General features: G+C 33.9%; 1 protein-coding gene across 50 annotated transcripts in view; it reads left to right on the top strand.

Moving 5' to 3' along the window:
* Nucleotides 1-15,603, top strand: part of SOX6 (SRY-box transcription factor 6) — a 770,159-nt gene that overhangs the window by 382,964 nt on the left and 371,592 nt on the right. For all 50 annotated transcript variants that reach the window (XM_063783828.1, XM_063783833.1, XM_063783834.1 and 47 more), the window contains one exon: nt 13,785-14,025. In XM_063783828.1, coding sequence (XP_063639898.1) covers nt 13,789-14,025 — 237 coding nt within the window. In that variant the 5' untranslated portion in view covers nt 13,785-13,788. The remainder of the gene's footprint in view (nt 1-13,784; nt 14,026-15,603) is intronic.

Raw genomic sequence — 15,603 nt, 5'->3', positions numbered from 1 at the left:
GTTCTTTAGCACACTAGTAGCAACTTGATTTTAGACCTGATTTAGAAATAAAAAAAAATTGTGTGAAACAAGTAACATTTTGGAACATTTAGTGTTGGGCCAGGGGACAAGAAAATAATCAGGCTTTGAAAGGTATTCATGTATTTCATAGGATAGGGTAGCTCAGACTTTTTATTTATTGTCAAGTTAATTTAAGCTCTGGTAGCAATTTTAGTATACTGCAAGGCTGCTTCTGTTTAAAAATTAATTCTGAGCAAATGGGTTACAGTCTCCAAATACTTGGACTGTTTTAGTTGAAAATCAAGGAAAGAGGTTAATAATAGGTGGTTTGAATAGGCACCTACAGCTCAGGACTCTATTGTCCTTAGGAATACAGTTATCAGCAGCAGATGCTGTAGGCTTTGGTCTTCCCTGTGTAAAAAGTGATTCCCTCCTGTCCATACCCCTTTTGAGAAACAGGAACAATATATTTTTACCCTGTGCTTTTTATCTTCTTGGCATGGTTCTCCTCATTAGTTCACTCAGCACTGGGTCACAAGTATATTGGGACTGGAAAACTTATATTCCATGGAATTTTTATTTATTGTGATGTGTAAAAATTCAGAATCTTTTTCTTTAAGGATTTTTATTTGTTTTTGTTTGAGTCTAACCATTTTTCTGTCAAGTTTTCTTTAAAGAAAGTTAGCATTTGTTTCATAACTACCAAATACCAGGTATTTGCACATATATCAAATTAATCTCTTCACAACAACTTTTCAAGGAAGATGTGTTGTCCCTAATTTTATAGATGGGTACGTAGAGACTCAGAGAGTTAAGTAACTTCTGAAGTTCACAGATATAGTAAATGAGATTTAAGTCTTTCCTCTAAACCTTTCCATTGTACTGTACTTTTCCTTCTGGCAATAGATCCTGGTAAGACTGGTAGCAAGCAGTTTTCCAGTTCTAGGCACCATGGATGCAAATAAAGAATTACTTTTGATGAAATCTAAAAAGCTGGTAGATCAGGCATGATAAATGTAAAGTTTTTCAGGGGACTACTCAATTTTGGGAAATCGTGAGGTGGAGGTGGTGGTTATATGAGAAGAAAGAACAGGACCAGATAAATAATGCAGGATTCTTTCCTATAACTAACACCACAGCTTGGGAAAACCAGAAATTCTGTACCTTGGTAGGTGTGCAAATATGTACTTGGTAAAGAATCCCTTAAGTATGCAAGACAGCAGGTAGTCATACTTGTCTTTTATAATGATAACTCAAACAATTCTGTGCAATGATTCATGGAAACAATTGGATTCTCATGTTCTCCTGGAGCTGTTTACGATAATTCCAGCAAATGCAAGTGAGAAATTTAAAGCAAATAGCTATAAGAAAGGGAGGAGGTGGTGGAAGTACAGAGGGAGAAATACAAGATAGCAGCACTTTAGTTATTTGTGAAACCAGACTGTTTGGTGTGTATAAAAAAATGTGGAAATTTGGGTTGGTGGTAAAAACCTTTCTTCAGCTTTCAAAGACAATTACAATTTATAAAAATTCATGTCCTCATATGAGAGGCTTTTCTATTTCTTTTCCTCAGAAGTTAGGATATATGTAATGTTATATAGTAGTCATATTTTAAGAGGGTATCTAAATTACTCTGCATTCCCTGAAATCAGCTCTAGACGGGTAGTGTGTTAAATACATATTGTTCAAGCTCCTCATCTTGTTTTCTCTCAAGGCTGTTCTCAACACCGACTTTTGTAGTGAGGCAGCTCCAGTTTGTCTGATATAGCTGGTGTGGTTTCTCTGGTCAGAGATGGAAGGTAGAAATTGGATCTCATATTTCTCTGGGCCTTGAAATAAACGGGCAGTGACATTCTTATTTTATTTCATAATTGTCTGTGTAAGAATATAATTAAATGTTGATCATCTAGGCTAACCAGAAATAGCATGCTAGGAAAAGCATGGATAGTTAACAACCAACAAATATTTGTTAGAAAATTACTGTATAAAAACTACAGTGAACCTCTCAGCCTTGTGTGTCAGTAGCTTTAACTACTTCCTCAACCAATTTTGTTGTCAAATTGCCCAGAATGAGAGTTAAATGGATTGGTTAGAGAATTACCTGCTCTATGTTTCTTTCTCTTTTTTAAAGTTGTTAACTAGTAATTACATATCTCAAACTCTAGAAGTACACAGAAAAGAAAAAGATAGCAAATCCTTTTACTAAGCTCTGATTAAATGAGTATTTAGAATATCTAACCAGAATATTCAAAATAAAATTCTACAGGAATGGTATAAATTAGTAAAGAATAATTCAGATAATAATTGAAAATAGTTAATAATTTATTTAATTTAGATTTCAGACACTTTTAATTCTAATAGCATCTGCCCTGGCATTAGACCAACCTGAGTTGAAATTTTGCCCTCTGTATTTACTAAGTATGACCTTAAGCAAGGTTTCATTTTTTATTGTTTTAATAAACAGTTTTGTGCCTTGGCTTTCTTATCAGTAAACAGGGATAATGACATTATTTAACTTCTAGAGTTGCTCTAAGAACTAAATGAAATAATACATGTAGCAGTGCTTAGCACAGTGCCTGCCTGGTACTTTCTAAGCATCTAGTAAAAATTATCTATGTATTTTTTCAACCATCTCTTCAACATCCATCCATCCATCCTTCCATCCATCCATCCATCCATCCATCCATCCTTCCATCCATCCATCCTTCCATCCTTCCATCCATCCATCCATCCATCCATCCATCCATCCATCCATCATCTGTCCATTGGTTCATTCATTTATCCATCTTTTTTTATGTTTCTGACAACATAAATTGATTATTTTGGGAGGCTTTCTTTGCCAGGGAATATGCAGAACTTTTAAAATATGAGATGAATTTATTGTCCAGAGTGTGTGCAAAGAGGAGACACCCCCAGAAACCAGTTTATTTTAAGTCCTTTTTCATGGCTACTTTTTTCTGGTTGAAGATAATACCCTAAATTTATTTCTGCCTATTAATTCAATAATATTTAAATAATTGGGAAGTATTTACTGAGTGTTTCTTTTCACAAAACATTGTTCTAGGTATTGTGGGAATGCAGAGAAAGCTAGGATTTTGTTCTCACCCTTGAGAAGTTTGTATTGCGGTTGGGGTTACTTAGAAAATATAATGATATTATACATTTTTAAAAGATTATGTGAGGTAATATCCATTAAGTGTTGAATGAGTGATATAAAAAGTAATTTCTCACAGATCTTATTAGAGGTGTTTAGAAGAGGGGTAGATCATAGTTACCTGGAATAGTCTCAGTTGGTTTCCTAACACTAAGAAAGGAAAGTGAGGAAAATAGGGAGAGACAGGCATAGCAAAGGCTAGGAGGCAAGAATAAGTGAAGTTTGACTGGTGAAGATAAATGTATAAAGATTGGTTGTATCTGGATGGAGGGCCTCAAGTGCCAGGGTCAGGAGTTTGGACTTTATTTTGTCATCGGGGGAGAGCCACTGATGTTTTTTGATCAGGAGAGTGGCTTGATGAAGGGAGTAGCAGTTAAGATTGATTTGTTGGAGGAGATACTAAAATAGAGAAAGTAGTTTAGGGTCTGTTGTAAGAGTTTAGGTATGAGGTGTGAAAAAGCCCTGTGCCAAGGTGATTATAAGTATGGTAAGAGAGATCAGCATAAGAAACATTAAAGAATAGCTGATGGAGCTTCATGACTGGCTGGCATTGAGAAGCAAGGATAAAAATGAGGAGGTGGATAGAGTGTTCATGTTTTGAACCTTGATGATTCTGACAGTGGTACTCTTCTGGGTGTGGATGAATGAGGGGAGGTATTGAGGAAAATAGTGATGAATCTAGTTTTAAGGTGTTTAATATGAAATTGCAGAGCATATCTTGGTATAAATACTTAACAGTCATTTGAGGACTGTTGAATTTCTGGGCGATAAGAGAGTTTAGTGTTGGGGATATGGATATAATAATCTTATGACTTAATGAGATGCTTGATAAAAACAGTATAGAGAAATAATAATGTTTAGGTTGGCAGTATTAACATGGAGTGGTATTTTCTGTGATTATCTATTCACTTTAATTTAAAACAATAAGCTATTTGCCTATCTCTCCCTCTCTGCCTTTTCCTCCCTCTTTCCCATAGTATTGATTGTCTACGATGTGTTGTGCACTGTGCTGGGCACTGGGGATCCAGCAATGAACAAGACAGACGATCCCTGTCCTCATGAAATATACAGAATTAACTTGTTTTTTAATTAATCAAAATATTTTAATGAGTTCTCCTTTTACCCATTTACCATGAGCTTATGCTATGTAAGCATTTATCTCCCAGGGTCTGAAAGACGTTCTCTGACAAGAAGTTTCCTTTTCTTCCTCTCGTTGATACTTTTTATTTTAGTATATTGGAATAAATACTCTGTAGGAGTATAATTTCAGGAATTGATTAAATTACTCATCATCGAAGTTTAGGAAATACTGATTGCAATCCCCTTTGCCTGGGAGGTTTTTATTGTGCTGAGCTTATAAGAAGTGTCTCTTGGAAAAAATTGTATTATATTATTTGAAAGTTCTAAGAGCAAGGAAAAAGATGTTTTTCTAAAACCGTCTTATTTCTGACACCCAGACACTTCTCTTAATGATGTTAAGTTTATCTCAAATCAAAATAAAACGTGCAGCTAGAGACTGGACTTCCCCTTTCTCCTGTTGCTTGCTATCCTTGTTTTCCTTCTGATTTAGCCACCGATGTTCAACCAATGTCTTCATCTCATTCTTTCCTCTACTCCTTCATAATAAAATAGAGGAATGGAGAAAGAGGAACACAATGCAAGACTGAGGAACACCAGTTGAGACAGATACCAGATGAAAGCATTATTCTAATGTCTGGATTTGTATTCTAAGATTCAAGCTCAGGAGAGCCTATGCTCTTGATGAGCCTCAATTCATTTCACTGTCACCCTGGTGTAGTCAGTGCCTCCCCCTTTTTTGCTAAACTGGTCTATTTTTGTGTTAAATGATCATAAATGATGTTATTTAGAACAGAAGTATCTTTTCTAAAATTGGAATGGAATATTAGGCATATCAGGCATTAGCTATAGGAAATATTTCAAAAATGAAATGGTTAAAATGGAAATATCAGGCATTAGCTGTAGGAAATATTGGTAAAATGGCATATCAGGCATTAGCTGTAGGAAATATTGGTAAAATGGCATATCAGGCATATGGTAAAAATGGAATGTCAGGCATATCAGGCATTAGCTGTAGGAAATATTTTCTTTCTTGCTTGCTTTCCCTTCCTTCCCTTCCTTCCTTCCTTCCTTCCTTCCTTCCTTCCTTCCTTCCTTCCTTCTTCCTTCCTTCCTTCCTCCCTCCCTCCCTCCCTCCCTCTCTTTCTTCTGTTTTCTTTCCTCTTCTTATTTATTTATTTATTTTTTTGACAGAGCCTTGCTCTGTCACCCAGGCTAGAGTGCAATGGCACGCTCTTGGCTCACTGCAACCTCCACCTCCCAGGTTCAAGCAATTCTCCTGCCTCAACTTCCTGCAGAACTGGGATTACAGGCGCGCACTGCCATGGGTGGCTAATTTTCATATTTTTAGTAGAGACAGGGTTTCACCTTGTTGGCCAGGCTGGTCTCAAACTCCTGACCTCAAGTGATCCACCTGCCTTAGCTTCCCAAAGTGCTGGGATTACAGGCATGAGCCACCTCACCCGGCCTAGCTGTAGGACATATTTTCTGATAAAAATGACATTATTGATGGAAAAAGCCCCTATATTTAGAGCATTTGGAGAATGATTAGAGTTTTTGCTGTATTAGAAGGAATGATATAATTTGAATGTCTTAAATCTTGAGTTAGTTATGAAATAAAATCACTTCTCTAAGACAGCTTTTAAAATGCAGTTTGTTTGGAGCATTATCTATATTAATTATATTCATTTTAATTTGTATCTTAGGAATCTTTGGAGTGCGGGAGAACCATGTCAAATTTTCCGTCCTTTAATATTAATTTAGCTTCAGGTTACTGAGATCACTTTGGTAGTGAGCCAATATGGTCACCAAATTTGGATGAGAATTCTAGATGCTGAGTGTCTGAAAAACAGTTGTGGATATGTGTCCTATGCTTGGTTATTTTTCTAAACTTGTGTAGAGATATTAAATCACTTTCATGAGATGAATTTTCAACATCAAAAATATAAGCTACTTTAGAAGACGAAAACGAAGCGTACCTCTCTGTTAAAGAAAAATTAAGACAAAAGCTTTTGAAGTTGGATCCTGCCTGTCCTTTTCAACCTTCAGGAAGGTTGCTAGGCTAGAAAGACATCTCTAAAAACAAAGTTTTTATAATGGAAAATGCGCTGACATACCCTTTAATGATATAGGTTCAAATGGCAGTGATATAATTTGTAGGTCTTTGTGCTTGGAAATGTCTGGAAAGTTGTAGTGCTCTTATTAATATTTGTAGTCACTTTTTATGAATTAGTATTTCTTGTTTTTCATTTTTATTTAATTTAAGATGAATAAATCTTATTATTAAATAACATGAAGATTGCATCATAGCCTTCAGGATTAAAATGCACTCCTTTTTTGGGGAAGAAGATAGATATGTTTACTCTGTTGAAAAATTTAGATTTGATTTTTTGTTTTCTTCATGGTAATTATGTTTGCACTTTGCTGATCACTAGTTGTGCATTATTACAATGGAAGGTGACAATTTGATTGTCTTCAATTGGAGAAACAAGTAATTTTATATTCACTAAGCTGTCAGGTAACACTAACTCACAGTACTAAGAGCTCCTGGCAATGCAGCTTGGCACCCATATTTAACTGCTTTGATGCTTGTGTAACCTCTGCTGAATCAGAAATACTTTGCCTGCTGGAAATGATTTTCAGGCTTGTACAATGAGGTTTTCATTAAGTAGACAAACTGAAAATGAACTGCAAAGCCATGGTTGTTTTTCTCCTCCCCTTTTACCTTCTCCCCTTTTTCCCCCTCCTCTTCCCCTCCCTTTCTACTCTCACTCCCTTCCTCCCTCCCTCTTCTTTCTCTTCTTCTTGTCTGTCTTTGAATAGGAACCTGAAATTTATACCTTATTTCATCACATGAAAGAGTGGACTTGGTAAATTGCCTTATTTAGCTAAAGAAGAACCTCAGAGGTTAGCTTCTTTATATAAATTTGTTCAGTGTTTGTGTGAATTTTCATATTTTGAAACAATCTAAAGTATCAATGTTCATTTTTCTCTTTTTTTCTGGAAATATTGAAGAGGGAAATTCGAGTTAAGGATGGAAAAGTATACAGTGACAATTTCCTACACTTTGTCTCTGAGAAGTTATTGTTCTGGTTTATGATTTTTATTAATATAATTGGATAAGATATCCTGTACTTGGGCTTCCATATTAATGGGCCAGTTTCACGCTGACAGAGAGATGTCTGTTTATTCACTTAAAAAATTGTAGTTCTCATTTTATATGAAGAGGAAATTCAAAGTGAACTTACATAAATAAATTCATTCTGCTATTATTTTAGACAGCTTTCTTTCACTCCAGCCACACAGAGGTCTTTCGTTGAGCTATAAAGTCATTGTGCTAGATTAAAATCCTCTAAGTTAGTGTATATTTATAGTAGCCATTGTTAGGTTTTACTCTTATTGTTAAGTCACTGAATTTATTTATAAAATCTGGGCCTGGCTTTCCAAAGCAAAAATTCCAAAAAGTTATTGGTAGATAAACTGTGAGAAGACCATATTATTTATATTAAGCAAAAAGTATAGATAGAGGTTACATGAAGTCAAGTTGTTTTGATCCCAGGAAGAAACCAGATACTCAGGGACACTTAATAATTATAGGTTTTCCATAGGCAGTCAGTCAGCAGGCCAGTCATTAGGCTGGCTGCCTGTCTCTTCCAGCAGATACTAACCAATTAGACAGAGGTAGTTACGTGATGTAACATTATCAGGAGAAACAATTCATGAGTCAAAGCATTCCAAGACATATGAGCTCTAGTCCAAAGAACAGTCTTAAGCTACATAAAGTGACAGCAATATTGTCAGCTAAATATAAACTCTAGAAACACAAACTTTGATGACTTAAGAAGAATCTGTTCCAGGTAGTTCTTGTTTTGTAAGAAGCTCAGAGGGCCTTTGGAGACAATTTTGGTGCTTTGCTGTGAAAAATTGGACCCTTAGAAAAGTCAGAATCCATTAATTTAAGCACTTTCTTAGACACACTTCAAGGGCTTCAAATGTATTTCATTTACCTCATCTCCATTGATTTGACAGCTAATTCTAATCAGCGAGTTTTCTTCTAATAGTTATTGTCCTCATGTGTTACCATATCTGTTCTGAAAGTGCTGCTACAAACTCTAGAAGATAGGTTTATAACTTTCCAAGGTAATTCTGCAAACAGTTACCTTATTTTCACCTGAATTTTCTTAATTACTTAATGGAAGAAATAGAAAAATCTGGCAGAAGCAGAGGGAAGTTTGGAGGTGGATTGGGGGAGAGGAGGTGGTGGTGTTGTATAAAGTAATACAAATAATTAGTAAGCACCTTCCGACTTTACTGGAATGAATTGAGGAATGTTTTAAAAGGAATGTCTTCATTTTAATGTCTAGAATTAGGGTGTACCATGCCATCCTCCCTTCCCCAAGATCCTTGAATGTGGAAATTAGAGATAGAAGAAGAGGGTTTTAAAATCATTCTTTGCCCTAGGCTGGGTGGACTGGTGTCCTTTGTAGAGGTTCCTGGGTATTGTGCATTTTGGCAACTAAACATATCTGTTACTCATGTTCCTTAAGATGAGAGGCACTGTGATATATTTTTGGAAAATTAGTTGTTTATTTCTCAATATCAGCTTAAGTACAGCATTATATTAACAGTGAATTATCTGACTGAAATAAGTCTACCTTGGTAGCCTGGGGCTGAGCTGCAAAAATAAATGGGAATGTTGGCCTGAAGTTTTAATTTTTTTGAATAAGTAGAACAACTCTTAAAATGTTGCTTTATGTTAAAAACAGGACTTCTTTTGAATAAATGTAACACACCTGGAAAGTGAATGCCATTTGATAATAATCATAAAAATAATGGAAATATTTTCAAAAATTCAGTTAAATATATTGCTATGATGAATTCAGTGGCTCTTTTTGATAATTATGTAAGCTTCAAATGACAGTTTTGAAAGATGGATACTTTTCAAGCTATAATTAAAAAAATGTAATTTTGAGTGATTATGCCTTATGAGAAAGTTTAAAAGTTTGAAGTTGTTTAAAAATAATCCTGACTTTAAACACATAAAAATAACTGTTTTTAAAGAATAATGTCAAATCAGAAAAGTTCTAGAAAATATGATATTCTGAGATAGAGGACTTAATGTGCACGTATCCAGCATTCTCATCATTTTATAAAGTCTTGGGCCAACTAATTTTGATTTATTGTTGCAGAACAGAAAATAAATTTACTGTCTGAGTAAGTTTGTAGTAGGCCAAACATTCAGACTTTGTACTGGTGTTTTGGAGTAAAATAATTATGACTTTTCTAGAGGTGTTCGAACTGACTTCCTAGAGAACATTCTCAGTAACTGGAGGCTTTATCTCCAGCAATCTCATTTCCAAAAGTCCTAAGCCCGAAGTTCTTCCCAATGGCCTGGCATCCTGGGAGTTCACTTGATTGTTGGGCAGAGACATTTCAAACTCAGGCAACATATGATGGGAATTTAGTTTTATGTGTCCCAAAGATATATAATTCTCTTTGAAGGTTTTACTTGATAATAGTTATGCCCCAGAAAACCATCTTGTTTAACCAATGTGATAAGTTGACAATGTAGTTTTTCTCTCTGATTATAATGTACTCTGTGTAGTCAATACACTGGTACCATGTGAGTGTAATTTCCTCTTTTATTTTATCTCCAATGCACTGTATTATAAATAAACAGTTAAAAAAAACACCAAACAAATCTGTTGCATCTCCTTTTAAGATTGTACCACTGTAGACACTTGTTCTAGTAAAGTAGAATTGGGCGCATTTGATTGCATTTAAATTTTTCATGCTTCAGCAGTTTGGCTGGGAGCACAGTAAAGAAAAATCCCATGAGCGAGGATAGTTTAGAATAATAGAACTTGATTTTGTGTATTATAGCGGCAACATTTGCGCTGCTTTAGTTAGGGTTGTGTCAGCACTTCCATTATAAACCCCTGTTTTCAGGGGGTATAACTAGGGAGATTTTTTTTTTAATACAAATTAAAAAAACAATTCATTTGAATGATTTTTAAGTTATAATAGTGCAAAAATAAAACAAAGTAAAGTCACATCGAAATTGACCATTTCCACAAGGATTTTGATTTTCTTTTACTTATTAGTTATATAAGGCAGCAGCTAAAGTAAGGTGCTGTTTTAATATGTTGGGGATGAAAATTTTTGCAATGGAAAATTACTGACTGAGCATTAAAATAAATGTAAGCATTCCACATGACATTTTAAAACACTGAAACATGGGTATATTTGATTTATGAGTTTCTAAAGGAGAGTAACTATGGTACAGTGGTTATAGTAAAGGCATTACCAAAAGTCAAGTGCCATTGAAGCTTCTAGAATACAGTTTGGTTGGTTGAGTAAAATGTTTTAAAGGGGAAAGCTAAAGAAATGAATGAGATGTCATCAGGATTATTTAATAAAATATTTATGCAAAAAATCAGTGAATCAGATCTAATAATCAGCAAATCTAAAGTTTATTTAATAAACTGCATTAAAACCAATTTGTGCACATTTTATAACAAAACTCAAAACTGCCACCCAAAACAAAAATCAACAACAAGACCAAATGTAAAAAAAAGATGTAAACAAAAAAATCCCAACAATTCTACCAAAAGGAAATGCTCAAGGAAATACCTTGCTAAAAACAAAACCCATCTTTTTCACCACTAGCAATGCATTTGAGAACTATAATAAAGTAAAAACAAGAAATTATATGATTTGGAAAAGTATTTTTGGAACAAAAAATGTTAATTCCTTTGCTAAGGAAAGGGATTTCAAAACTGAGTGTGTTTTTCTTGATTGTTAACCATTGTTGTCCTACCTCCCCTGTCTCCTTTTCCTCTAACAATAGTGTGAACTGAGAATGAACACTCAGATTTAATATTGCTTTTTTTGGCAGCTTGTGTTTTATTTGCAACCTTGATACACATATGTATTTGTAGATGCAAAATAAAAGACAAATTGTGAGATGTTATAAATAGGTAGCATTCCGGAATGGCCACTGGAGGAATCACCAGAAGACTGTTGATGAAGTAGAGGTGAAGCCTTTCCTCACTAATTGTATTCAGCGTGTAATTTCTAAACTTCCCTCTGAATTTTGATTTTCAATTAACACTCCCCATTTGAAGATAATTTTCTATTTAATGTAATTGCAGGAAATAATTTATTGGCTGATTAAGACTGAGGACCCAGCCTTCCTTAAGAAAACATTCTAACAAACCATCCTTTAAACTCAACTCATAGATTTAGTCTATTTTTACAGCTGCAGAGTTGTATTTAATTAGGATTGTGCACTATTGTTCACTGGTGCAGTTTATAGTTGAAATTATTCTTAAGAGACTGTTTTCATTTTGAGTTTTGTCATGATTAATTTAAACTAAAGCAACAGTCATAGACATTGCTATTGGAAGGAGCCAATTCACTTTATAATAAGAGGATGTTTGTTGAGGGAACTAAAGTCACTCTAATTTTTGGATCATGACTTTCAATTGTATTGAACTATTTTAAAAAGCAGAAGTACATTCATTCTTTTGTTTTTAATGTGAATGATTATTGATATTGTCAGTATCTGAAATAGGAAATCACCCTTGTTTGTGGCAAGCTCTTGATAAACTTGCAGAACAATTGTAATTTGCCTGGTTTTACTAATAGTAGTTATGGGGCCGGTAAAGTAAGCCATACAGCAATTCTCTTATACTAAGAAGCATCCATTGGCTACCATTTTTCATAATTGTGTATATGTTTGTTAATTTGTTATTATTGATATAAATTGATCAAGAATATATCTGATTTATTGATATAGCACTCTTTAGAACATTTAATTCATTTCTTCTCAAAGAAATTATAGGCATTCTTTTGCATTCCCTTTCCCCCATTTTATTTTCTAGTATCAAATTTAATAGATACAATTTTTGTTATTTGTAGAATGATTATTATAAATTGGTATCAGCATTTTAGTATGTTTCAAAGCACTTCAAAAGCCTGTAATACTTTTATTTTGAACTGTGCATAATTAGATTAGCTGATCTTATATTAATTTTTTTCACTGTAGGATACTAAATCTGAGCCCCCTCATTAATTGTGAGAAATTTAGCATTAGCTGTTAAATCCTATGTGAAACATGGGCTGCTACATAAAAACTACTGTTTAAATTGGAATTAACTTAATTATTTTTCTTTGCACTTGATATTTCCTTCACTGCAATATTCATGAAAGCGTGTGACAGATTTGTAAATTTAACTGTTAATCTCAGATTTCTAGACCCTTTAATCAGTATTTATTTGTCTGTAGAAACAGTACTAGCAAGTTAATGATTTGCTAATTTGAAAAATGCTCATGTGGTTTCCTATGTTAACTGATTTGTGCATTTTTTAAAAAATGGTATGAAATCAATTAATGTTAAATAGCAATTAAGGTGGAGATTTTATTCCTTTCATTACACAGCAGTTTTAGAGCTAAAGATGTAATAAACTAAAAACAATGTAAAGTTTTTTAAAAAATGCTCAATTCCCTCTTCTGTTAAGTTATACACTTTCAGTGGTTTTATTTTCTAACCATTTTGCCAAGAAATTCATCTTAATAAAATGATATTCTAAACATTTTGAAATTCTATTTAATAATCATGGTTTTCTGATTTTATATGAGAGCACAGAATGGAGACGTTGTCATGCAGAGTGTAGTCGATGTTTATTTGTGGGCATATAAATGAATGTTCAGTATTGTATTTGGAGGTTTTAAATATTATGCACAGTAGGCATTTTACTATTTTCATGGTAAATGCTTCGAATCTTGTATGTACTTCCTAATATAAAATAGAGGTATAGCTATTTCAGATACTTAATTCAAATGCTACAAAATTGCCCTAAAACTAATCTAACAGTATCAGCCACTCAATCAATATGTCACTTAAAAGTTAAGTTACAACAATTGACTCATTTCAAAGGTCTTTTAAAAAGCTTTAGATGGCACTAAGTCGTGTTAGGCCCAGCCCTAATAATGCAAAGTGTAAACAAAGAAGTCAGGATCAGATTTGTTTAGGACTTTAATTATGAATTATTTACTCTGCTGATTATATTTTCCTACATATCCCCCTTCTTTTGCTCCTACATAAACCATAGGAGAAAGTTGGATAATTGTGCTTTCAAATCATCTTGCAAACTGACTCATTTGCCAGTTCATTGATTCATTTTTTTCCATTGCTAACTATCACCCTAAATACTTTCAAGAAGCTTATAATCTAGTTAAGAAAACTAGGAGGAAAAATATACACATACACACCCTGTCCATTATGAAAACTTACTCTGTAAAAAAATCATTAATGGATTGTAAGAGAGAAAATATGCAGTAATTACTGGGAAGAGGTTTGCTGAGTTAAAAGCAAAGAGGGAAAGAAGGACACATAAGCCAGGAGTTCTTTTTCAGGGCTTTAGAGTGGACCACAAATATCTCTAAAGTTAAATAACTTTCCTTCTTTCCTGAACTAGCCAAATGCAAGGATTGGTTTATGTTTTGTTATTGACAGCCATTTTTAATCCATTCTGTTTTTTTTCTGCAGAAGAATGTCTTCCAAGCAAGCCACCTCTCCATTTGCCTGTGCAGCTGATGGAGAGGATGCAATGACCCAGGATTTAACCTCAAGGGAAAAGGAAGAGGGCAGTGATCAACATGTGGCCTCCCATCTGCCTCTGCACCCCATAATGCACAACAAACCTCACTCTGAGGAGCTACCAACACTTGTCAATACCATTCAACAAGATGCTGACTGGGACAGCGTTCTGTCATCTCAGCAAAGAATGGTGAGCCTTTAAAATCTGACCACTGCCACTAAATGCATTCCTTAGAATGTCCTCATTATAAATAGATATTTTAGGGAAATAGATGACCTTAGAGTTATTTTTGTGTAGATCATGAAACAACTACCAGGTACATATTACTAAGATACTAATAACTGGAAAAACTTGAAAAATGGTTTGTGATTTAGTGTATATACATTTATTATTAGGTCAATGTGCCAGTAATATATTTTATCGATTGATTTTTGTGGGGGGATTGGTTATCTTATTCTATGAATCCATGAATTTAAGGTGTTAACTTGGTAATATCATAAAATAGGTATGAGCAAATAAAGTATGCTTATGTATTAATATTGAAAAATTTAAGCAAATAGGTCTGTGTGAATGAGGTCATATGTTGAATACACCTTCAATGAGAAAATGCAGGTATTTATCACTTTTAATGGTCATTCTTGACTTATAATAAAGCTTTTCTCACTTATGTGCTTATATATTAATTTCAAAAGGGCATGCAAACCTCGTGAGAATAAGTCAATCAGACTACAGGAGTTTTCTCAAAAAGTAGAAACCACATCAAATACATGCAGTGTATTAGCCAGCTTTCCCATGTTAAATTCCATCTCTAACCATCAGAACAGAAACCATAGTCAGTGACATTAATTATCTAGTTCAAAGCAAAAATATTCAATTTTTTTAGCATCTAGAAGAGATTAAAATGTTAATATATTTTATTAGATTAGAAGTTTTAAACCCCATTTTGCATTTCTTAATTTTTGGCTAACAAAAATTAAGTTAATGAAAATTATTTTAAGTGGGCACTGAGAAAATTTTTATTTCTTAACAAAAATAAGGTAATATTTACAATGCCTTTACTACTAATAACACATATTTAAATTCTTATTTGATGCTTAATGTCTCAGAGACTTAATTCAATAATTTATGAAGGCAGACATTTTTCTTTTTCAGATGATTTTGCAGACACAGTCAATGCTCTGAAACAGTAGGTGAGAAGCAGAGGATTGAAAGGTATTTTCTAGACTAATTTTAGTTTTGAAAGGGATCAAAATTGTACAATTTGATCCACTGGAAGATTTATTTTTCTTGAGTAGGAAGAAGGTAATAAAGCAAGTCTGTTTTTCTGATTGAACTTAAGTTGTTCATTTTAACACCTCCAAGGTGAAATAGATATCCAGTCACTGCCACTTGCGTATTGGCAAGATAATGGAGCGATGTTTCATTTTTATTTAAACAAATATTTATTGAGTACCATCTATGTGCCAAGCATTCTATTAGGTGCTGACTATATAGTGGTGAACAAAGCAGACATGATGCATGCCTTCATGGAGTTTATAGTCTGGGAGAGGGAATAGAAATTAAATAAATATATACACAAATATATAATTAAAATGTGATGTTTGCTATGTGTGAGGAGAAAGAACAGAATGCTATGTGAGAACATAATGGGGCAAACCTAATTTAGAATAGATGATTAGGAATGCCCTCACTGAGCCAAGGATGGTAAGAACTAACCAGGTAGAGTGGAACAAAGAGTAAAACTGCAGAGGGAAGAGCATGTATGAA

This window comes from Pan troglodytes, chromosome 9, assembly GCF_028858775.2.
Source record: "Pan troglodytes isolate AG18354 chromosome 9, NHGRI_mPanTro3-v2.0_pri, whole genome shotgun sequence".
Classification (NCBI taxonomy): domain Eukaryota; kingdom Metazoa; phylum Chordata; class Mammalia; order Primates; family Hominidae; genus Pan; species Pan troglodytes.
This window is presented reverse-complemented; position numbering and strand designations above follow the sequence as displayed.